Source organism: Sinocyclocheilus anshuiensis, unplaced genomic scaffold (genome assembly GCF_001515605.1).
Source record: "Sinocyclocheilus anshuiensis isolate Anshui unplaced genomic scaffold, SAMN03320099.WGS_v1.1 scaffold122, whole genome shotgun sequence".
In the NCBI taxonomy this organism is placed as follows: Eukaryota; Metazoa; Chordata; class Actinopteri; order Cypriniformes; family Cyprinidae; genus Sinocyclocheilus; species Sinocyclocheilus anshuiensis.
Genome location: NW_015544153.1, coordinates 894,804 through 906,236, shown reverse-complemented (window position 1 = coordinate 906,236; position 11,433 = coordinate 894,804). Strand labels below are relative to the sequence as shown.

General features: G+C 36.4%; 1 protein-coding gene across 1 annotated transcript in view; it reads right to left on the bottom strand.

Annotated features, from left to right (window-relative positions):
- LOC107695218 (cryptochrome-1-like) overlaps nucleotides 1–7,485 on the bottom strand; it is a 16,885-nt gene extending 9,400 nt beyond the window's left edge. Inside the window, exons 1-3 of the mRNA XM_016495035.1 lie at nucleotides 7,288–7,485; nucleotides 4,577–4,749; nucleotides 105–173 (exon numbers count right to left, since the gene is read on the bottom strand). Of these exons, the coding sequence (XP_016350521.1) occupies nucleotides 105–173; nucleotides 4,577–4,734 (227 nt within the window). The 5' untranslated portion in view covers nucleotides 4,735–4,749; nucleotides 7,288–7,485. The remainder of the gene's footprint in view (nucleotides 1–104; nucleotides 174–4,576; nucleotides 4,750–7,287) is intronic.
- Nucleotides 7,486–11,433: the final 3,948 nt, after the last annotated feature.

Genomic DNA, 11,433 nt, shown 5'->3' with positions numbered 1-11,433 from the left:
GAATGTAAAAAAAAAAAAAAATTGAGCAGATGAGGTTACTCAATTTGAGCTTAAACTAAAAAACGTTACTGACCAATCCTTCCATAGGAACTATTGCCATCTACCATTGCAGTCTACAAAGTCTTGTATTGTCTTTCCACCATAAAGGCAGATCCACATTCCATGGACTGATTCTAAAAGGAGTCAAAAATACCAATAAGCACATTTGTTTATAAAGTATTTTATTTTACATTTGAAGATTGTCTACATTGGCTCAAATTCCAAAATACAGTGAACAATGTAGAGAGTAGATGGTACTGGGATGTCCTGATTTGACTTGACCAGTTACTTGGCCTGAAAAGTTTGAGAACTACTGATCTAAAGCAAAGCCCTGAGGCTTTACCTGATCAGCAAGCTGTCCCTTAAACCTACAGATGCTCTGAGTTTCCATTCACAAATCTGTTCATTCACGACCCGTTTAAAACTTTAGAAGCTTAACTGCTATTTCCTCTCTACACATCTGCCTTACCAGCTGAAGGGACATTAAGTACTACAGCCTTTACTGAGAAACGCTGCTCTATGAATAAATCAGCAGATGACACTTGGTGCACTTGGATAGAGAGGTCAGATCATTTTTGTTTTCACTTAAAAAAAATATTCTAAATGTCAAAAGCACTAGTACATTATTTAGTTCAAATGAAATAACATAAGAATTTTTTTTTGTTTATTTAATTTAAAATGATTAAAAACAGATTTTTTTTGTATTCTTCAATATTTAACATAAAAAATATCAATATTTATCTTTTTACATAAAGGAACACATTTTGGTACTGTGACAGTTCTTGTTGCAACAAACAAAATTTATGTTTTAATTTTAACTGCTCAAAGTCCTTTCAGAGTAATTTTATTTTTTTCCCTTGACATTTAGAAACTTTCTCCGTAAAAGCAGAACCCTTTGTTCCAGACCAGTAACTATGAGTCAGCAATCATGTTCACCCAAATACAGTAGACAATTTTGTATGTAAAATATGAGTAAAGAGCAGACAGGACAGAAGTTTCCAAAAGACCCACTGTCACGGTAGGCTTCCTCTACAGAACATTTAGTTCTTTCATTAATGAGGTTATAGTATTTATCTGAAAGGCCCATCCGACCGTCTACCTGTGTCTGTTATTTGGTCCTAGAGTCCTGACTGAGTCCACTAAGTCAGACTGTCTGCAACCAAAGCCCTGATTAGAGAACAGACAGGGACAAAGCTCCCTGTGCTCCAGATACTGGCCGACCGTTCAACACACTAACACACGCAACTGCACCACCAACACGCACATATAAACGGACACACTAACACCTCCATTCATGAAATCCAAAAGAACACAAAAACTAATAGCTACTGGGAGCACAAGAATGGAAAACTCAAACCTAATTTTCCTAACTCTGCCCTGTCATCCATCATACCTTATGTAACTGGCCTGGCCTAGATTTGCAGCATGCATGGTCTCCACCACTGGAGGGCATAAAATTAGCCCAGTGATCTCTTTTCAACCACAACAACACTCTGAGCACCTAGTCTGAGAAAAGACCACACTTGTATTCCCTTTCCCCCAGATCACGTGAAAACAGACATAAGACAATAAGGTTCAGTCTTTTAAAATAAAGTCTAGAATTACTGGCCATGAACTAGTGAAAAACTATCCGTCCAGCTTCTAGGAATCCAAGATAACAAGTTATGGGCTACAGTTCATATTATCAGTTACTACACAAAATGGGTAACTAACTAGGTACACATGCCTCATCCGTTAAGGTAGATAAAAGTGCTGAAGTTCAGCAAAAGCAAACAAATTAGGTCTGTTTCACACATTCTGCAGAGTGTACATAAGAGAACTGATTAAATGTATACTTTGAATACAACAGAAAAGTCAAGGCTGGATTTATTTGATCAAAAATACAGTAAAAACAGAAATATTGTGAAATATAATTACAATTTAAAATTACTGTTTTCTATTTTATTATATTTAAAATGTAATTTATTCCTGTGATGGCAAAGCTGAATTTTCAGCAGCCAATAATCCAGTCTTTATTGTCTCATGATCCTTCAGAAATCATCCTAATATGTTCATTTGGTGCTCAAGTAATATTTCTTATCATCAAATGACGAAACGTTGTGCTGCTGAATATTTTTTTGGAAACCATAACGTTTTTCAGGATTATTTATTGAATAGAACGTTCAAATGTACAGCATTTATTTTTTAACAGAAATCATTATAAATGTCTTTACGGTCACTTTTGGCCAATTTAATGTGTCCTTGCTAATTGTAAGTAACACTAGTAATTCTTACCGACAAAAAATCTTTGAACAGTAGTGTAAAAGTAACAGAGCTGTGCTTTACACTTAACATAATATGATAGGTTATCAAATTTAATATATGCTTTAATAGGAAATAAACTGTAATACTGCATGTCATAAACACTGATATTGAGTAACATGTCATAAACACTGATATTGAATAACAGGTCATAAACTGCTAGAGAACTACTACAATCTTGATCTATATAGGGAGGGGTAATATAAATTGGACGCTGGAATGGCAAAAATAGACAATGCTGCTTCAGGAATGCTTCTGCTGCAAGTGCAGCATAAATACTATAATGGTTGCAAAAAATGAACATTGTGTCTTTCACTTAAGAGTACGTGCTGCAGACACAAGATGCATAACCTGGCCATTCCAGTTTCGCATCTCAAGTCAACACTAATTATATTAGTGTTATGTGAATGTCATTCCCATCCCAGAGCATGGTAACATGAACCAATAACAACTAGTTATCATTAACTCAATCAGTTACATCAGTTCTATCTGTGTCAATGGATATCAGTTCATTGAGTGACTGGTAATTGTCTACTGCATGACATCAAGCATGTTTTTGACATGATGCACTGACATGAAGTAACATGTCTCTCTTGAGGGTGTAATGATGCAGTGTAGCGTGCATGATAGCAGTGAAGACAAAGATTCCTAACAGCAGCTTACTCAATTACACCACTATTTTTAAAGGCGATTTAGAGCAGACAACACAATGTGACCTGCAATCTCCCTGCATTAAGGTACCTAAACTTGGTGCTCAACAGGTGTTTTAAATAAGACTGCAGAGGCCATCTGAACACTGAAGCTGACAATGACAAATCCAGTTACAGTTGCTTCATCTTTTAATCTGGCGAATTCACTCTCTTTAACATTCAGTCAGATCACAATGCATCCAGTTGTTGAGGAGAGCTGAATGACAAGCTCTGTGACCAGATTGTCTGATTGTCTTCTGAGAACAAAGCATCTGCTGGTCGACGACTTGGCCTACTTTCCTCTTGACTGACTGTTAAGGCACTGGATCAATCTGCATACATGGCCATGTGGTCAGATTACTTTATGTGTGGGTATTCACTGGTTTAAAATAGAAACACAGACATATCTGAAGACAAAAAAAAGAGATCCTTTTAGTGAAGCTCAAATAGAGCATTTCTTAAATTTAACCATTGTGTAAATCAGTGGTTCTCAACTGGTTTTGCTTCAGGACCCCAAATTTACATAGGCATAAAATGGTCACCCAACATAATACTAAAATTGTTTATGGTACAACCTTAAATGTTAACTGAAAAATTATATTACTAAGACCCAGCAATATGCTGCCTACAATAACGCATTTTTATTATCCATTTTGGGCCATCGCCCCACATTTAAGAAACATTAAGGAAATCTGATATCATAAGAGAATATGACATTTCTGTTTCTATAAAAATGCAGCTGCATCAGCTGATAATGAGACTGCACCTTTATGATCACTGCAGGCAGGATGTGACTGTAAAATGATGCACAAAGTTTACAACACGGTTACTAATCACATCTTTTAACCTTTATTAAAGCAACATGTCATGACTTTGCCCAGTCTTATTTTACAGTTGGAACAAACTGCAATAGTATATTTAATAGACTGCTTATGTGGTCATCAAATTGTGTCAACTCGTATTTCAGGTTTACACAACAATATGGTTCATTTTCATTGGAACAGAACATACACAAATCTAAAAAAGCTGATTTTTTTTCAACAGCATGACCTCAATATCAGTTTCTGACCCTCATTCAAATGCACACAACATAAAGTGACATAGGATGGGAGATCAGTTATGGTTTGTGATTTAAAAAGGTACCAGCTAAATGACAAGTATGTAATAGGAATGTGTGAATAGGAAAAGCCTTTCACTTCAGGAAGTTTCCTTGCAGTTGTTATATATGTCAAGGCTACACAGCATTTTCAAGTTGCATAACATATCACACAATAAAACCTAGACAGGGCTAGTTTTTGTTGTTAGTTGCAACCACACTGGAGTGTGTATTAAATAGTGACTGTGTTTGTACTGTTTAGTGGTCCTAATAAAAAACTAAATATCATAAAGGCTCTGCATATGATGGATCAATGGCATATTTTGTTCCTTCAAAGAATACACTTAATGTATTTTACTCATTTTTGGATACTCCTAACTAACAGGGACTTGCTAGATGAAACGTGGGATAAAATTATTCTTTCTTATATTTCTAAAACAACTGCACTCACCTCCACCTGTTGACCCCAAGGTTGGACAACCCAGCAAACCAGGGATCCAGGAAGTAGACGCATCGAACAGTGTCTGCCCCACGTACTGCCTCCTGAAGTGCAGGGTTGTCATGGAGACGGAGGCCCTTCCGGAACCAGTGGATGGAATTTGGGGCCATGTTCACTGAGTCACCCTTCAAAAATAAATGTAAAAAATAAATAAAATCAGGACAAATACATTTATTCATATGTTCTCAAAAAGCAAAATAATAATAATAAACAAAATTAAAAGCCTTAAAACATAAAACATATAAATAATGTTTATATTAAAAATATAAATATGTGAAAAAATTACACCCTCATTAAACATGGGGAAATGTTGCCTTACAAGACATTTTTTGCCATTTAAATAAAATAGATAAAAAATAAAATTACTCGAAGAAAAGGGCCCTACAATACAAATTATACACTTTTTCAGCATCTTATTCTTAGTATGTTACTGTTGCCATCATAATTAAAACAGCAAATTGGGGTCCATCTCTAGCACATCATCACCCTATAACAGAAATGCAATTAAATTACAAACTGATGGCATTGTCTGTGAGACTTTTCCATTCATATTTTACAGACATTGGCATCATAATATCCTACATTTAGGCAGTAAAAATGTATTGTCGTTTTTAACTTTTGCTCAGACCATTTGGTTAAGATTTGAGTCTTTTTTTTGTCCTGTTTCCCCTTCATGACAGAGGAATCCTTCAAATCGACTTAAAACCTGTCAATCTGAGGAGTCATTCTGTGAATTCTTGGCTTTTCCTCAGACTGACTCCGGATGTGTGACGACTACACTGTTCTGAATTCCGTCATTTATGGCAATACCATACTGTCTCTCATGAATAATGTGACATTCATAGAAATCTACCTGTCAATCAAGGACATGTCTACAGACCCTGCTCGAAAACAACCATCATACACGCATGCAAAGAAAGTGGCCTCAAGGAGGCTGAGGATTTATCTTGATTTATCTATGTGCAAGGTTACGTCTCTGTCTCTGAGGCAATTTATCGGTTGTCTGTGCTCTGGGAATTACAGTAGGCCACCTCTACCTGGGATTGATCTAGCAACTTGTACTGGCAGACCATCTGCTACAACTGTCCTGCATGTGCACAACATTGTCAAAGGTACTCGTCACTACTTTTTTTCCAAAATATTTTAGCCAGCAAACCCACATTAGTAATATATGGGGACAAACACTCAAACTTATGCATACTGACATACAGAGCACTAATGTCAAGCAAATGTGTAAAGTAAAAGCTATTTATACAGTACATGATTCTCATTTATATATTACAGGACTACTGTACCACTATAGGTTAATTTCCACACAATCTCAGTTTATCACACATTACCTAAAAAGTGCATCCTATACACCAGCCACTTTTACACTGTCACAGCAGGCTTTGTGATACTACAGGCAAGACACTACAGGCAAATCCATTGTTTTTTCACACATTTGTCAATTTTTAGATTTTTGGGCAATTTTGCTTCCATAACATTAGTGGATAGAAAAAAAATTGTTTATTACAATTTTATTTACTTGCGTCTGTAGATTTCAAATACAGTAAATATATTTAAAGACTGATTTCTCAAAATAATTTTTTCCTCACACTGAGCAATAAATCTCTACTTCAGCAGCACTTACATACACCAGACTTCTATATTCTCAAGGTTTTTAGAGTAGGGTTTGTTCTTTCATAATTCTGCTGATTAATAGAACATTTTATTCCTAACAAATAGGTAGATTTTTTTTTCCTAACTGTTTGTTTGCATTTTTTTAATTGCATTTTTCAGGCAGAGATTTGGTACAAGACCTGGAAACGTACGCGAATTAGTGCCTAATAAATTAGATAATGCAGCATTTGCATATTTAAACAAAACATTTCAGAAAACTTGTAATACAAAACACTTGTACTGTGACAATGTACTAGTCTTAAAATAAGTACTTTTTAGTTACAAAAAAAAAGGTACCCTATTCACCTGTGATATCTTGTCTAAAGAATCTATTTAAAAAGACACATTTACCTGAAGGTGTACTGCAAATCTGACCTACCCGTTTAAGATGGTCTACCAGTAGTATACTGGTAACTTTCAATTACAACATAGGTAGGAAATCTCGGGGGGGGGAAGGCAGAAAAAATATGGATGCACTACCAATTGCACCCACAAACAAACCCCAAAAGGATGCTGTGGGTAGGAATGGTAGGTCAGATTTTCATAATTGTACTCATCTCAAATTACCATTCATGACAAAGAAACCACAAAGACTTGTACATATAACATTAGTAAACAAAACAAATACAGAATAGACAAAAATAGGGCATGAATAGTTTTGTTTTGCACTAAAACACCTTTTACAGTGGCACGCGACGCTGCTCCACAGACACACTAAACATCCTAGAGTAGAAATTAGGTCAATTCCGATTAGGTGAAAATGGCGAGACATTGTAGTTAGTGTTAATGTATACATTTTGGGTTCCCCGCTACGTTCTCTAAAACTAAAATGACATATTCAAAAGAACAACATAGAGACAAATGTAAGGAACACATCTGGAAAAACTTCAATAGCAAAACAAACGTGGGAAATGGGGTCACCGGCGCACGTTATGTAACGCGTTTTTTACAAGGCAATAATAAAGCCTACAGGTGCAAAATACGCAGTTTAAGCGCATTACCTTTAACCGTTATGTCAGTCCCGAAGACAGGATCATCTCTTCCCACGGTATAGCGGTATACTCACAGCTGAGAATCTATACTGTTCCCCAATTCGGTCTGGCGCACAGACGGTCAAATTGACTTCGTGAGACTCTCGTGCACCGCGCCTGCTCAGTTTGGCTCTCTGCTCTTGTGTTCAGCTCAGCTCGACGCTCTCAATGTGGATTTCCTAATAAGCGCAATGTCGCTTCTGATTGGTCGAGACGAGATCACGGGGTACGTGGACTGGATTAAGAGAGACGTGGCTGAGCTGATGGTGAGGATGAATTGAGCTGCGTTTATTTAACAGATAAGCAGCTTGAAACATCGAAAATAAGAATTTGTGCGAAAAAAGATAAAGATTAGATATTACAAACTGCTTGCTGATCTGATCTGTTTGAAAATACAAGTATTTCTATGTATCTCATTTATTCCATTGACTCTTGTTTGTCTGTTTCACAAATTACCATCCTAAACGTTGCTTGTTGTCGATTGTTTTATTTTTACTTACTGTTATGTTATATTGATTGGCTTTAATAGTTTAATAGTATGAGAACAAACTCATCATCATACAAATGATGGTCACAAGTGTTGCCTTTTCATATACATTTCTACACATATATTAACAGACTGAAACAGGTAATTTTGGAGTATTTCCATGTATTCTTGACATCTCTGTTAATGCAAAATACCCCTAATGATGAAAATAAGGCCACAGGGTGTTGTCACTCTCAGTAGCATATTTTATCCTTGGTATGTAGACTTTTAGGCCACTATTGAGTTTTCGCCACTTGAAAACTCTTGGTCTCAACCAACTGCAAAATCTTTTTCTGCAAAATCCAGATGCACTTTTATATGGTTGTCTGGTGTAATGGCTTGTGGCATCTCATATAGGTCAGTGTTACACAGGGTGTCATGTCATGTCACCCATGTGTTAGGGGTGTCATCTTCTCATCTTTTCTTAAAAGTCATAGTCAGGGGTGTCATGCACCTAATTTTTTGAAGTTTTTTTACATTTTTTACATTTTCATAAGACTGTCATGATAGTCTAGTGTGGTAATTTTATAGTTTGCATGTAATATACATTTTTATAATGAACCAAGCAAAATTACAACTGAACTCGACTGCAGTGTATGCCCTGCATTTTCATGTATGCCATGATGCTTCATGGGAAAAACGCAACCCCACATAGAAATAATAATTCTGTGTGAATCATGTAGGCTAAATGACATGAGTTGGCTTAACCAAAATTCAAAAATGTTTATTTCATTTTCTCACCACAGGTGATGTTTCAAGCCGTATGGCTCTTCATCAGACAATTAACAAATACACTAATGAGCCCACTAACAGAAATTACATTACATGATAACCCATATGACACACACACAAAATAAAATAAAACTCAACACTGGGGCAACAAATTACCAAGAACAAATAACAACAATCTAACATAAACACCTGATTAGAAAAAAAATCAAACGTGAACATACAAATACAATCAGCATCATTAATGCAGAAAAGGATGAATATCAAACTCTTCGTTAAGACCATTAAGTGATAATGTGTTCAAAGTATAAATCTAATAGGCTTCATGTTTTTAAAAGCAAATTGTTGATATCACCCCCTCTACAAGGTAAATTGACAGCTTCAATGCCAATATATTGTGGTGTGGAAACCAACTGTTTAAATGTAACAAAATGTTGTGCAACTTGACTTCTAGGGTCAGCCTAATGGCACTAAGATGTTCGGCAGTCTGCATTTTGAGTTGTCTGCTAGTCCACACGGACAGTGCAGTATATAAATAACATTACAAGAAATCGTTCCTCTGATCTTAAAATTTTCCCTGTACAGGGATTCTTAATATTTTATGTTTTCACTTTTATTTCAGCTATGTAAGTTTTTGCCCGAGTGTTGAGTTTTGTGTGTGTGTGTGTCGTGTGGTTTATCATGTGATGTAATTTCTGTTAGTCTTTAAGGGCTCATTAGTATATGTGATCATTGTCTGATGAAGAGCCATACGGCTCGAAACGTCACCTGTGAATTCAACCCACATTTTTGAATTTTTGGAGCTGTGGTGTGCCAACCTTTCTTTCTTCTTATTGTTTACAATAGTTGAGCACCCTCATTGAGGGGATTTTTTTTTGCCCATCAGATGTGCACATATTTTTTACATTTTTTGTGGTTAACCAAAATTCATCAAAAGGCGATGACCTAAGCCACTATTAATTTTGTACCTACAATAATCGTGGAACTTAATTAACCGATTATTAATAACATTTTTGTCTTTTGTCAGTTTGAATGATGCCTCTGGTCAGTGATTCCTCCTGCTCAAGGTTTGACGCCCCTTCTACCTAATTGTTTTGGAGCCAGCTGTGGGTCTGGGACGTGAATGTCATTTTATACTCTTTCCCTAATATGTGTTTCTTTCATTTTATCTCTAACATGCTCTTTAGAGTTTATAGCTATTTTTAAGATTCACAGTGATTATGATAATGATTTCAGTGAGATTTTCTCTGGAAATGTGATTTGTTTTAGTGACTGACATGCTGATTGTGAGACAACTGCATCCTCAATATACAGAGTCCACATAATATGTATACCTTACAATATTGCTAATTTTCTAAGAGCCTTAAGGGTCTAAATGTCTGTTATTATTGTGGTTGGAGCTCCTTTTTTTATTCTGTTTTATTTTTAGAAGGCTAAAGAAGCATGTTATACAAGCCTTTATGTCTGATACCTTGTAGGCTTCTATTTCAGAAAATTACTGTACACACACATAAGCAAAGCACTAGTTTCATACTCCTGTGCCAATTCCATACATTTAACTTTTTGTGCTCATGATGATTAAAAACACAATTAAAATCTGACTTCATAATTCCTTGTTTTTTCCTTTATTTTCAATTTACATTAATTAAAATCATAACAAAACCAGAACCAAAAAGAGAGAACAAACAAAAAAAAAGACCAAGATCATAATATTAATTATAACAAAAATATACACACCCTCACACACACACACACATCCTGTTCAGTGATATGGCGATCCTTTGGGAGCAAAATTCCGGCATTGCCAAAAGAGTCCCTCTGTCTTTTGATCATCCCGCATAGTTCCGCATCCTCTGAGCAGGCTGTGTGTGTTGAATGAGGCTAGTTAGGGAGTGGGATGGTCTGGGAATTGTGGGAAATACTGATTGATAGATCAATACTAATAGCACCTTCTGAAGATGGACCGAGCCGTGCCGGGGGGGTCTTCCTGACGCTTCTCAAACCCCAATCTGCTCTCGTTCACATCCAGATTTTAACTTCGTTTTTTTTCCTGTGTGAGGTAGCTTTTCTTGAAATATGAAGATCATGCAAATAAACAAAAATAGAAATGATTTCCAAATTTATTTGATTTTTTTCTTTTTCTGCTGTTATGTTAAGGGACCAAAACTTCCTAGTTTGGGCAATCGTGGGGGAAAAAATAATGGTACACACACACACACACACACACACACACACACACAAAGGAATGGAACTGCACTTTCCCCAATATTGTCGGTGTGTATAGGCACATGCTCACACACACAAACACATGTAATTGTGAAAATATATAGATCTGGCTGCTTCAGTACAGACTGAATCAAGATTTTTTTGTTACTATACACAGTAAATATGAACTTATTCCCTCCTCAGGTTTAACTTTTCACAAAATCTTGCATGTGATGTTTTCTTCCGAGTCAAAGTCAAGAGGCAGAGGGAAGGGTGAAGTGGGACTGGACATGGCCTTCTTTCTTTAGTGGGAGGGACTACTGTGGTATCCAGCCATGACGCTGTACAGCATCACCCAGCCACCCACCCCCTGCAGGATGTGATGACATCAAGCCATGTTTCTGTTCTTTGAATCTCTTATTCTTTGAATCTCTTATTCTTTTGGTTGCGCTCTCTCATTCTGTCCCCCTCTTGGCTCCCGTCAGGAGGAGGTGCTGCACTGAGAGCTTGTGGGAAACATGGCTGGATTTCAGAGGGAGAGACTATTTGGGGCCATCCCATTTAACGCTGGTTTTCCTGCACACTAAACGTGGACAGCACGACTTTTTGTGTTTTTAGAGAAAAAAAACGTTTGTCAATTTTCAGATTCTTTTCTT